This window comes from Octopus sinensis, unplaced genomic scaffold (assembly GCF_006345805.1).
Source record: "Octopus sinensis unplaced genomic scaffold, ASM634580v1 Contig11719, whole genome shotgun sequence".
NCBI classification, from domain to species: Eukaryota; Metazoa; Mollusca; class Cephalopoda; order Octopoda; family Octopodidae; genus Octopus; species Octopus sinensis.
The window spans coordinates 22,501-35,000 of record NW_021832433.1 but is presented as its reverse complement, the minus strand read 5'-3'; the positions used below and the strand labels follow the sequence as shown (position 1 = coordinate 35,000).

The 12,500-nt window shown below is 35.6% G+C and overlaps 1 protein-coding gene and 1 long non-coding RNA gene across 2 annotated transcripts in view; both read left to right on the top strand.

Moving 5' to 3' along the window:
- Positions 1–5,281, top strand: part of LOC115229088 (fasciclin-1) — a 103,295-nt gene extending 98,014 nt beyond the window's left edge. Inside the window, exons 7-8 of the mRNA XM_036499100.1 lie at positions 1,218–1,365; positions 5,263–5,281. Coding sequence (XP_036354993.1) covers positions 1,218–1,365; positions 5,263–5,281 — 167 coding nt within the window. The remainder of the gene's footprint in view (positions 1–1,217; positions 1,366–5,262) is intronic.
- A 6,150-nt stretch (positions 5,282–11,431) lies between these two features.
- LOC118761304 overlaps positions 11,432–12,500 on the top strand; it is a 22,771-nt gene continuing 21,702 nt past the window's right edge. The window contains exon 1 of the long non-coding RNA XR_004997275.1: positions 11,432–11,442. This is a non-coding gene — a long non-coding RNA (uncharacterized LOC118761304). The remainder of the gene's footprint in view (positions 11,443–12,500) is intronic.

Here is a 12,500-nt window from a genome sequence, read left to right as displayed (position 1 = left end):
CACTAAGAAAATGCGATCATTCTGAAGTACATTCTGCGTAGCCTAGTGGTTAGGGAGCTCCCCGCTCATAATCATGATGATAATAGATTCAAGCCCTTGACCGAACAGCGCATTCTACTCTTGAGCACAGCATTTCACTTAATATTGTATATGAAAATTGCTGCCACATGAGGGTCAGGGGACACAAAAGGTTCCATGCCCCCTCGCCAATAAATATCTAAAACAATTGGCGAAAGCACAGAGCGTTTTTACCGAGCGTGCTCGCTCATGATTGGCTGTTGATATATATATGCAGCGAAACTAGGCTAGTATGCTGATCGCGCTCGCTTGGTTATCTCCCCTGTCAGTGCTTAGACTTGTGCTTCCTACGTGGCACCTTGGGCAAATGGCTTCTACTATAGCCTCGGGCTCACCAAAGCCTTGTGAGTGGATTTAGCAGACGGAAACTGAAAGAACCACGTGTTATACATATATATATATATATATATATATATATAATATATATATAATATATATATATATATATATATATATATATATATATATATATGTGTATGTGTGTGTGTGTGTGTGTGGTGTGTGTGTGTGCTTGTGCTTGTCTCCTTACCATTGCTTGACAACCGATGTTGATGTGTTTACAAAGAGTAAGTCGTGGTGTCGATTTGTTCGACTAAAGTCGGCGCTCGATCATGGCCGCAGTCAAATGACAAACAAATAAAATAATAAAAGAACACACACATATACGAAAACCATTTAAATTGTAGATAACTATTAGCGTGGAAGTGCTGGAGTTAAATAAGTAGTAACGACGTCTTCGTTCTCCTCATTTACTATCATGTTTTGGTGTGAAGCATACCGTGCGCCTGCTACTGAAATGTTTGATGGTCTGTAAAATGAGGGACGTTTTCGTCACACCCTGCATCTAACCTAATATCAATTGACGGATCCCAAAACACAATCAATAGTGTCTTATTCTGTATTGTTAAACAGCGAAGAATTTCTATTCAATTCCGTTTGGAGCATCTTTGTCAATCTGGAAACGTTCATTTTATGTTTATTAAGATGTATTGCTCTCGTGTGTATGTGCATCGCATGCGCCCGTGTTTGCCTTGCAATTATTTACATCGATTAAGTGACTTCTTTGACAGAATTGATATATATAATAACTCGATTCTTTAAGCTATTTTCTTAATTCTTTTTTTTTTTCTTTTTTGCAGCAATTTTCGTCAAAGGTGGCCATATTACAGCCCGGATAATAGTTTCAGATATTTGGTGTGTGAACGGGCTTCTGCATATCATTGACAACTTACTCTACCTGCCAACACGGAACATATACGAAGAAATATCAAGATTTGATGATCTTAGGTAAGTTACTTTCAGTGATTTTCTTACTTGTGCCTTGTAATTATTTGGAACGTAACAACCTCGCGGGTGTTACGTTCCTAAACCTCACGCGATAGGTGAAAATCCGCAAAGAAGAAACATTACTGTATATATTTTTATCATTTTTATAATTTGCATATATTTTATTATAAATCCCCCCCCCAAAAAATAATACCACACACACGCCTCCCAAGTTTCGTTTTCCATACAGTATGTGCGATTGTTTGTTTACTTATCTGCGGTACACTACGTATTTTCTTTTAATATGTTTTAATTAATGTGTTATACAATGCAGTACCCTACTTTTATTAATTAATTTATTAATTTTTAGGCGTGAAAATGTTTATTTTACCAAAGAAATTACTAAAATCTAAAAAAATATAAACACCTAGAAACCCGCGACATACTGAGGAATCTGCGATATAAATTTATAGATATTAGCCAGAAAAATCCGCAATGTACCTGGTGCACGATAGGTGAACCGGTATATGACGTGGGATTACAGTATATTTTCATGAGGAATACATTCTTTTCTACTGTAAAGCCCGAAATTTTGGGGGATGAGGCCAGTCGATTAGATCGACCTCAGTACGCAACTGGTACTTAATATATCGACTCTGAAAGGATGAAAGGCGAAATCGACCTCGGCGGAATTTGAGCTCAGAACATACAGACAGATGAAATACCGCTAAGCATTACTCCTGGTGTCCTAACGTTTCTGCCTGCTAGCCGCCTTCCACAAGGAATACATTAAATTGAATGCAATGGTTAAGTTCTGACTGTAGAGTTCAGAAGTTTGGATGAGTATCATGTTATAATCAGTCAACCTTAATACAACGTGTATAATACTCGTGCATAAGACGCATTATATTATATTTGATTTTAAATGAAACACGGGACGTGGGACTCATTCACGAGTAAATACGGTGGTTGATTGCTGTCACAAATGCCCGTTCAAAAATATAATTGCGTTCCTGTTTCAAATGCCAATTGCATCAACGATGTAGAATTTGGTCCTGGCATACTCGCGTATGCTGATATTGGGAAGTAGGTTCTACTGGTTATAGTGACCACCAGATTCCGAGTTGATACTTTGCATGGGGACAAAATACGCAAGTTGACTAAGATGCAATCCTGGAGACATTCTGATCGCAATGGCTCGTGGGAAGCTGTAACATGCTCGAGTAGTCATCTTATACACACTGTTTCTAATAGCAGAAAAAGCTGTAAGCTAATGAATGTGATTGGGCAACTCCCCTTCTTTTGACATTCATTAATTAATATTACAATCTCTACTCTCCTAACGCTTTACTCGTTGTATTAAAAAGAATATATTGAGTTCTAACAACTGATTACAGAGAATAATTGAAAAATAATCAGGCTCAGTTAACGAGATGATGGTCGGAAACGAGTAACACTAAGCGCTGGAAATTGGATCTTTTCAGTTATAAAGTAGGGAGGAATACTCTACGCTTGTATAGAGTTCTGAGATGTATTGCTTTTGGTGAATCAACAGTTATACATACATGTGTATATGACGCGATCGACAGGACTATTGGATGTAGTTATACATCACTGAACATCATACGCTTTGCCTCGTTTTAGCTATGTGAATGATGCCACCCAACTGGCTAGGTGAGCAAACCAACGTTTCCATTGATCAGAAGGCCAGTCCACTGCACGCTTCCCTATTTAGAGGCGCATGAACAGGAAGACAACGCGCAGGGCTTCCTTATGCAGTCACAATTGCGCTGGACAGAATGTCATCAGAATGAGTGACGAAAGAATACCCAAAGCCCTCGTGTACAGCGAGCTTGATAGTGGACACAGGAACGTTGGTGGACCATGGATCAGAAACAAGGACAAGCTAAAGAGTAGCCTCTTAGCAGTCATCAACTTTGGGAGTCAGTTCCCAACACCTTTGAGGAAACAGCCTTCCAGCGAAGAAAATGGAGATCGTCGTGTCAAGATGGTATAAGAGACTTTGTTTCAAACACCATTAACAGTTTTAGGGATGCAAGTCAAAGGAAAGAAGTGGCTGCAAATATACCGTCTGCAATGACCTGTAATCCTCATACATGCAGCATCTGATGGCTTCTTTGCAAATTGTTGGCAAAATTCAAATGTCAAACTCTACATAAGCATTACGACTGACAAAGAAAGTGTAGATTGTCGGATTTTCATATATCGAAACCGACGACCAAGTGCATATATATGTACGACGGGCTTCTTTCAGTTTCCGTCTAATATATCCAGTCACAAGGGTTTATTCGGCCCGATGCTATAGTAGACACGACACTTGCCTTAGGTGCCACGCAACGGGACTGAACCTGGAACCATGGGGCTGGGAAGTAAGATTCTGATATAAGAGAGAGAGAGAGAGAAAGAGAGAGAGAGAGAAACTCTTGTATAAGTGTTACCGTAGCAATTATAAGGATTCTGGTGAAGAACAATCACGCAATACTTGTGTATAGTATAATATAAACAACAGAATCGCCATAAACGAAGTCATCGTGTGTGTGTGTGAAATATAGACGTACATACATATATACATATATATATATATATAATATATATATATATATATATATATATATATATATATATATATATATATATATATATATATACACTCAATCATCGCCTCGCAAATCTATTTGCCTACTAACTTATGCAATATAATATACACCAATTCATATCTGCTCAAATAAACGCCAAGTTAAATTTGCTTATTTATATACACATCTATTACATGTGAAGCAGGAAGTATATACATTTAACAGTGTGTATATTTTTTGGGTTAAATCTAAACACTCAATCCATGTTTGAAGTTTTACATATTTACAGATATATATCTATTAATTTATATTTGTATAGGATAACAAATATTTCTAAAATATTTACATAATTACAGATATTACTATACATGTACGTGCATATATATATATATATATATAAGCACGTACATGTATAGTCATAATACACGTATATAGTAACGAATATACATATAAATAGTATACATAAAGATGTATATACATATGCTCTCTTTCTCTCTGTATATATATATATATATATATATATATATATATATATTATATATATTATATATATATATATATATATATAGATAGATAGATAGATAGATAGATAGATAGATAGATAGATAATTTGATTGTTCGCGACGCTTCTCTGGCAAACAGGAGCACTAAGTAGATAACGGTATTCATGTTGTGGTGTTGGTTGCAATAATAGTAGTAGTAGTGGTATAGTGGCGATGGAGGTAGTATGTAGTTTGGTATTCGGAAGCGGTGGTGGCAGCTGTTCAAAGAATTCCACTGCCATAGTGGTGACAGTTGTGGTCATCAATAGTTACGACTACAGTGCTTCCACTGGTCGTGTTTGCAATGTTGAAGAGGTGGCGTAAGCATTGATTTCTTTATTATTGGCAACAGTAGTGATTGTCTCTTGGGTGTCATAATGATGGTCGTGCAAAAAATTTATGCATACATATATATATATACAACAAAAGTTAGAAAATGGAGATGTAGCATTAATATAATTTATTAACTGCAAAAATCCAACATATTTGCTTACAGCTGTTTCAGTTTAGTTTAAAAATAAATCGCAATACTTAAATCATTATATTATGCAAAATCTTATCAGAGGGGAGGAAAAAATATACTGTAAGGTTATTAGGTGTTGTGTTTTCAAATCATCTCAGCGGACTATTATTATTATTCCATAACGAGGCTATTTTAACCTCTAATAAGATATATGTATGTATATATATATATATATATATATATATATGTTCTAGAAACAGCTCTAAGAAACTTTAGGTATTTAATATAACTACACTGCATCCTCTTTAAATTACAGATTAAATGTTCTCAAATGACACCACAGGTTTTGGTCGTTCATTCTGTTTGTAATATATATATCTACCCGAAGGCGGCTACCTGGCAGAAACGTTAGCACGCCGGGCAAAATGCTTAGTGGCATTTTGTCTGTCTTTACGTTCTGAGTTCAAATTCCGCTGAGGTCGACTTTGCCTTTCATCCCTTCGGGGTCGATAAATTAAGTAACAGTTGCGTGCTGGTGTCGAGCTAATCGACTGGTACCCTCCCTCAAAATTGCCAGCCTTGTGCCTAGATTAGAAAAGAATATATATCTACCCGCTAAAAGATGAACCACTTCTAGCCATCCTTGATAAGCAGTTTCGACACCACCTTTTTTTCAGTTGCAAACCAAACCGTGCACCTTTAACACACACCTATTAATGTCATATATATATATATATATAATATATATATATATATATATATATATATATATATATATATGTGTGTGTGTGCGAATTTTGCATGAATTAGGAAGCAGAGGCGATTGGAATTTTGTAAATGGAATTATAAGCCTTCAGCGTATATTGACTCTCGAAGATACTTTAATATTATGGCACATAAACCCCACTCCTTCACATACTGATGCCCATTTTGTTTCGTTACGAGGGGTTTCGATGCCCTAATGTTAAACTATTTTCTATAGCCAGTGTACAATGAAAGCCTGTAATTCCATACACAATATTTTATTTGAAAATTTACAATTTCTGATATGTTTCATGGAGAGGGAATTAAAAACGACTTATGTATCCTCAGATTAATAACACACATCGATACATAATTATATTTTAATATAATTAGACACATACACGCACACACGTATATATATATATGCATAAATTGCATACATGCATACATATATATATGCGTACGTATATATATATATATATGTATATATATATAATATATATATATAATAGTATATTATATATATATATATATATATAAACACTCACACACAACATACACACATGCACACACACATATATATATATATATGTGTATATATATATATATATATATACAGGTACATATATAATACCTATATGCATATAAATATATGTACATAAATGTAAATACACACATATACGTATATTTCTACAAGTACACTTTTTATGTATGTGAGCGTATGTCTATATTTGGTAGGTTTTGTGTGTTTATCACGCGGATGTACCAGTGAACGTTTTGGCGGCGGTAGTGGTGGTCATCGTGGTGGTGGCGGCGGCGGCGTTGTAATTAATCCCGACGTAGATCATTTGATCAACTGATTAAGTTAGTGATTGTCTTATTGATGAAGCTAATGTCAGTGTGTGTTGATTAATGATCAAAATGTCTGAGAAGAAATGATTAAGGTGACTGAAGAGGAAGAGGGAGAGGAAAGGGGGAGCGAGAGAGGAGGAGAAAAACAGCGTAATAGTAGCAGTAGTAGTAGTAGTAGTAGCAGTAGTAATAGTAGTAGTAGTAGGAGGAGGAGGAGGTGGAAGAGGGTGATGTGGAGGAAGTAGGGAAATTTGCGGAATGTGGAGATGGTGTTGATGGCGGTGAATGTAGCAATGATGAAGATGGAGGTAACGTAAGTGGGTGGTTGTGACGGTAGTAGTAGTCGTAGGAGGAGGAGGAGGAGGAGGAGCAGCAGCAGCAGCAGGAGGAGGGGTGATAACGGGAATGCTGGTGTTAGCAGTGGTAGTAGTATAATAGTAGCCACAATAGTAGTAGTAGTAGTAGTAGTAGTAGTAGTAGTAGTAGTAGTAGTAGTAGTAGTAATAGTAGTAGTAGTAATAGTAGTAGTAGTGGCCACATCAGTAGTAATAACAGCAGGAGAAATATACAATTATAAATAATGATAATAATAATAATAATAATAATAATAATAATAATAATAATAATTATAATAATAATAATAATAACAATAATAATAATAATAATAATAATAATAATAAATGCCCCGTTGCAGATGCAGGCAATGGCTTTCATGGCTTCTGATCTTAACTGATTAGAAGCGTTATCTCAATTTGTCTTCGTATAAACGATGGGCTACAGCAAATATTCTGTTCAATACCATAGATTTGACCGTCAGTTTTTTTACCTTAACCTGTTGAGCATGCCCCTTAGTAGCTGATGATATGTGCACCTCTGAACACGAGCAGAAGTAGTCGGAGAGCATCATAGCCATGTGTTGAGAGGAATCCTTTGGGGTTTGGAAAATAAACCTTATTCAGGGACCTTTTGAGCGAGATGGACTACTCAACCTGAATAAAATTCTAACTGGGCCCCACCTGCAAGGTCATGCGCTGTTTGTCTTCATATGAGATTACCATGTCACGCACATATGGTTGTGATGCATGTACCTAGTGTACTCTTATCAGACGGGTAGTCATGGTGAGTAAACCGGTTTTCGTATATTTGTATCCCAATGTCACTTTGATGGAATGCGCTACTCTCTCACTCAATATTATAATTAGAAGAAGAATGGTTTCAAATTTTGCCACAATGCCTCACGTTTGGGGTAAGGGATTAATCGATTACATCAACCGCAGTGCTTCACTGATTCTTGGTTTATCGACCTCGAAAGGATGAAAGGCAAAGTCGACTTCCGTGGCATTTCTTCCGACTTTATGCTCTAATGCCGCTTTATAACGTGCTAACGATTCTGCCAGCTTGCCTTCTTAATAATGATAATAATAATAATAACAACAATAATAATAATAACAACAACAACAACAACAACAACAATAATAATAATAATAATAATAATAATAATAATAATGATGATAATAATAATAATAATAACAGCAACAACAACAAAAACAGGGTCCAACGTGGGAGCCTCCAAGTGGTTGTTCGACCTGCTAAAATTAGCAACCAAATCTCAATCAAACCCTTGCAACACACATACGGAAGCAGATATTCCATAATGCGTTCCGTAAATATAGGAAAAATTGAAGGGATGGCCACAGGTGGTATGGCTTTGATCATCGGACGCTTCAATAACGGCTGACTGACGGCTCCTCCGTCAGCCGCGACGATGAGTATTCAGGCTTTTTTTGTTGTTGTTGTTTTTAACAACTGAATTACAACTCGTAAAATTAAACCTGTAAGCGGCTGAGTATTCCGCATGCACCTGTAATTCTCAGGCAGAATGAATGTGGAGCAATGGGATAAGGCTGCACAACTGAATTAATGATATCAACTAGAAAGAGAGAGATAAAGGGAGTGAGATAAGAGAGAGAAGGAGCAAGATAGATAAGAGAGAAAGGAAGAGTGACAAAGAGGAACGGTAAAAAATGGAGGGAGGCGGAGAGGGAGAGAGAAGAGTGTGATAGAGAGGGAGTGAGAGAGCAAAGAGCAAGAAAGAGACAGAGGCGAGGGTTAGATTTCGTTTCCCGATTCTCAATTATTTCTTACCTACGGCCATACTGGAGCACGGCAGTGAAGAATTTTGTATTTTTTTAAAGCCTGGTATTTATTCCAGCGATCTCTTAGGTAAGCTGCTAAGTTACAGATTAGTACTTTATTTATCGACCCCTCGAAAGGACGAAAAACAAAGCTGACTTACGTGAGACATGAACGCAACAATCGGTGAATCACATAACAGATAAGTCCTCTGTGCGCGTGTGTGTGTGTGTGTGTCCGTGCGTGTGTGTGTGTGTGTGTGTGTGTGTGGATAAGCTCAGTGCGTGCATGTATATGAGGTAGATAAAATTATAAGAGGTATACACGCGACGATAACAGACGAATTATAGTTGCAAAGATAATGTAATATAATTTTAATATATGTATTATGTATGGACACACACACGTGTGTGTGTAGACAGACAGATATATTCACGCACGCATACATACATAAGCGTATTTACATTTTTCTACATTGGCAACAGACTTACAAGTGTGGTATCGCGAAAAGTTAGATGTAATAGAATGTGCTGGCATAGAGATTCGAGCGATAGCACTATCGAGGGAGAGAGACGGTTAGTGATAGCGAGTGATAGATAGGCAGAGAGGTTGAGAGTGAGTGAGAGGCGCCAGTAAGTGAGTGGTAGTATGAGAGCGTATCGTGTGTGTGTGTGTGTGTGAATGAGAAAGATGGTTAGAGAAAAAGATTGTGGCAGGAGGACAGCAAAATAAAACAGGGGGGGGGGGGCACAGGAAAAATTAGTACCCTCCTGGGAAATCAACCTTGAGAGTTAATGGAGGAAAAAGTTGACAAGTCCAATCAATTATAAGGGAGATAACCCAGCGCACTTCAATTGTCTTGGGGACGGACTGATCGTGAGCGAGAGGCAGACGATCAGGCAAACAGACTTGGTTAAACAGATAGATGTTTAAATATAGCGCTACACAGGAAGGCAGGCATGTATATATATATACAAAGAGAGAGAGAGGATTGACAGGTAGTTAGTAAGATGGATAGATACATAGATAGATAGTCAGGTACGCAGAAGGTAACATAGTCACGGTGGTGGATAAAAGGTAGAAACAGAGATAAACAAGAGGAACACTTACACATACTCACGAATGCATTTATGTGTGTGTGTGTGTAATAATATATGTATATGAATTTACACACACACACACATACTAAACACCACTGTTTCCCATTCTTTCCCAATATGGTTACTTCACCGTTGGTCTGATCTGATGCAGTCAGTCGGGTGGCGTGATGAATATTGAAATTGCTCCATCACAATTTTGTCTTTTTCTCTCCGTCACGCACGCGCGATACGCACATACATCACTTCTCTTACACACACTTAAAGGTACATACAAACACACACATAAATATATATATATATACACACATATATAACAAAAATAGCTGCTTACGTATATGTATAATTTATAATTGTATAGAAACATGATATATATATATATATATGTATATGTGTATATATGTATATGATATATATATATATATATATTATATATATATATATATATATATATGTATATGTATATATATATATGTATATATATATATAATATATATAGTATATTATATATAATATATGTAGATGTATATATGTATATATATATGTATATATATATATATATATATATATATATATTATATATATATATATATATATTATATATATGAGAGAGAGTGAGAGGCAGATATACAGACGCACAAACAAACATATTCATGACGACACACATGTATACATACACAGAAACAAACAGAATGCTCCAAGTTCACTTACATCATCTTCTCCATAACTTTCCTTTTAGCCACCCCTGTCACCCCTCCTACTACCACTATCAATGTCATCATCATCATCATCATCATCATCATCATCATCATCATACGAGTCGTTATTGGCAACTGACCAAAAGGATTGTTTTTTTTTCCGGAAGTTCCCAGTTTAACATGGGTTAGGTATAGGTTCAGGCAATAAGGTTTCAATATCATATCCCTAACATAATCACGTGACATACTAGATAAGCGAACGATTTCTCTGTCAACATTTCCAAACCATTATATTGTTATTTAGATGCAGAAGTGTATTAGATTTCGAAGCATGCATTTCTGATGCTTTTATTTTCTTTTAGACAATTCTTATTTTCCCCTTCATTTTCCTCTGTCTCTCTTCCTCTGTACGTGTGTATATATATGTATTTGTGTATATATATATTTGCATGTGCGCACACCTACACATCACCAAATATGTGTGTGTGTGCGTATTTATATATAAAACAAACACACACGCACACACATATATATTATATATATAATATATATATATATATATATATATGTATGTAAGCATATATATTTACCTATATGTGATATATATATATAAGTATATATGGATATATATTTACGTGTATGTAAGTATATATATATATGTATATTACCTATATGTAAGTATATATAAGTATATACTTATATATATAAATATATCTCTCTATATAATATATATATAATATAATATATATATAATATATATATATATATATAATAATACAATAATATGTTACATTACTCGATAGTCAAGATAAAACTCTGAGTTCAGATGCCGAAGTGGAAATCCACAACACCATCTCTCGGTTATCTGGCTATTTCCACTTCGGCATCTGAAACTCAGAGTTTTGTCTTGACTATCGAGTAATGTAACATATTATTGTATAGGTAAATTTCCTCTATTTACATAATATTGAGGTCTCTTTCTTTCTTTTGTTATCTTACCGTTTTACCAATATATATATATATATATATATATATATTTACCTATATGTAAGTGCTTACACTCATATACTTCGTGAAAGTATGTGGGAAACAACTTTATGAATGCACGAATTCTAAATATAATGGAAGAAAGTCAATATTTTGCTTTAATTCTTACCATTTTAGACAAATGATTCTTTTAACTTCCGAATGAAAATAGTTTTCATTTCATCACATAAACAAACTGAATGTCTACAGCTTTTAAAGACGATTCCGCCCACAAAACACTTAAGAAACTAGCATATTTTACAGATAATAGAGATGAAAATAGAACATATTCCATTCTTCAGAATAATACATTTATTCTACAGAAGCAGATAATGATCTAGCTGAACAGAAATGAGATGATAAAACTAGTGGCAATAGTATATGTATACAACATGCATTTACCTAATAAGGAATAAATATTATGTTCGAACTGATGGCGAGAGAAGCACTTCCGGCCTTTCGTCTTTAGCTGAAGATACATCGCACACAATACTCGTCATACAGACAATCCAGTAGGGAAATAGTCTCTCTAGGGTAGCAGCGTTACAAAGGAGAGTGCATCCTTACAACAGTGCTTCATCGAAATAGGATAAAATAAAGTGGAAAGATTTGATATCTGCGTCTTAATAGTCAATTGATCTTTTCTCGTGTTACTAAAAGAGGAATCACTTGTAGCCCTAGGCACTATGTGGAACAGTAAACCCTTTGACAGCCGACATATATTACGGAATTATTTTCGAAATATTCAAAAGGAAGGACGAGCAGAAATAGCGGTTCCAGAAACTCGTACAATAGATGGGAAAGTGCAATACAAAGGATATAAAAGACTGCGTTGATTGATGGATCGGAATTAGTTCTTGCGGTAAAATACGGACACGTGTAAACGCTCAGTTATTTAAAGAGTAAGATTTATAGGTATATACTACATATTTGTAGGTGATGCGGCATTCCCCAGAGGTGAATTGAGCCGACTCCGACCAACGCGTTCACGGTCGGAGTTTGTG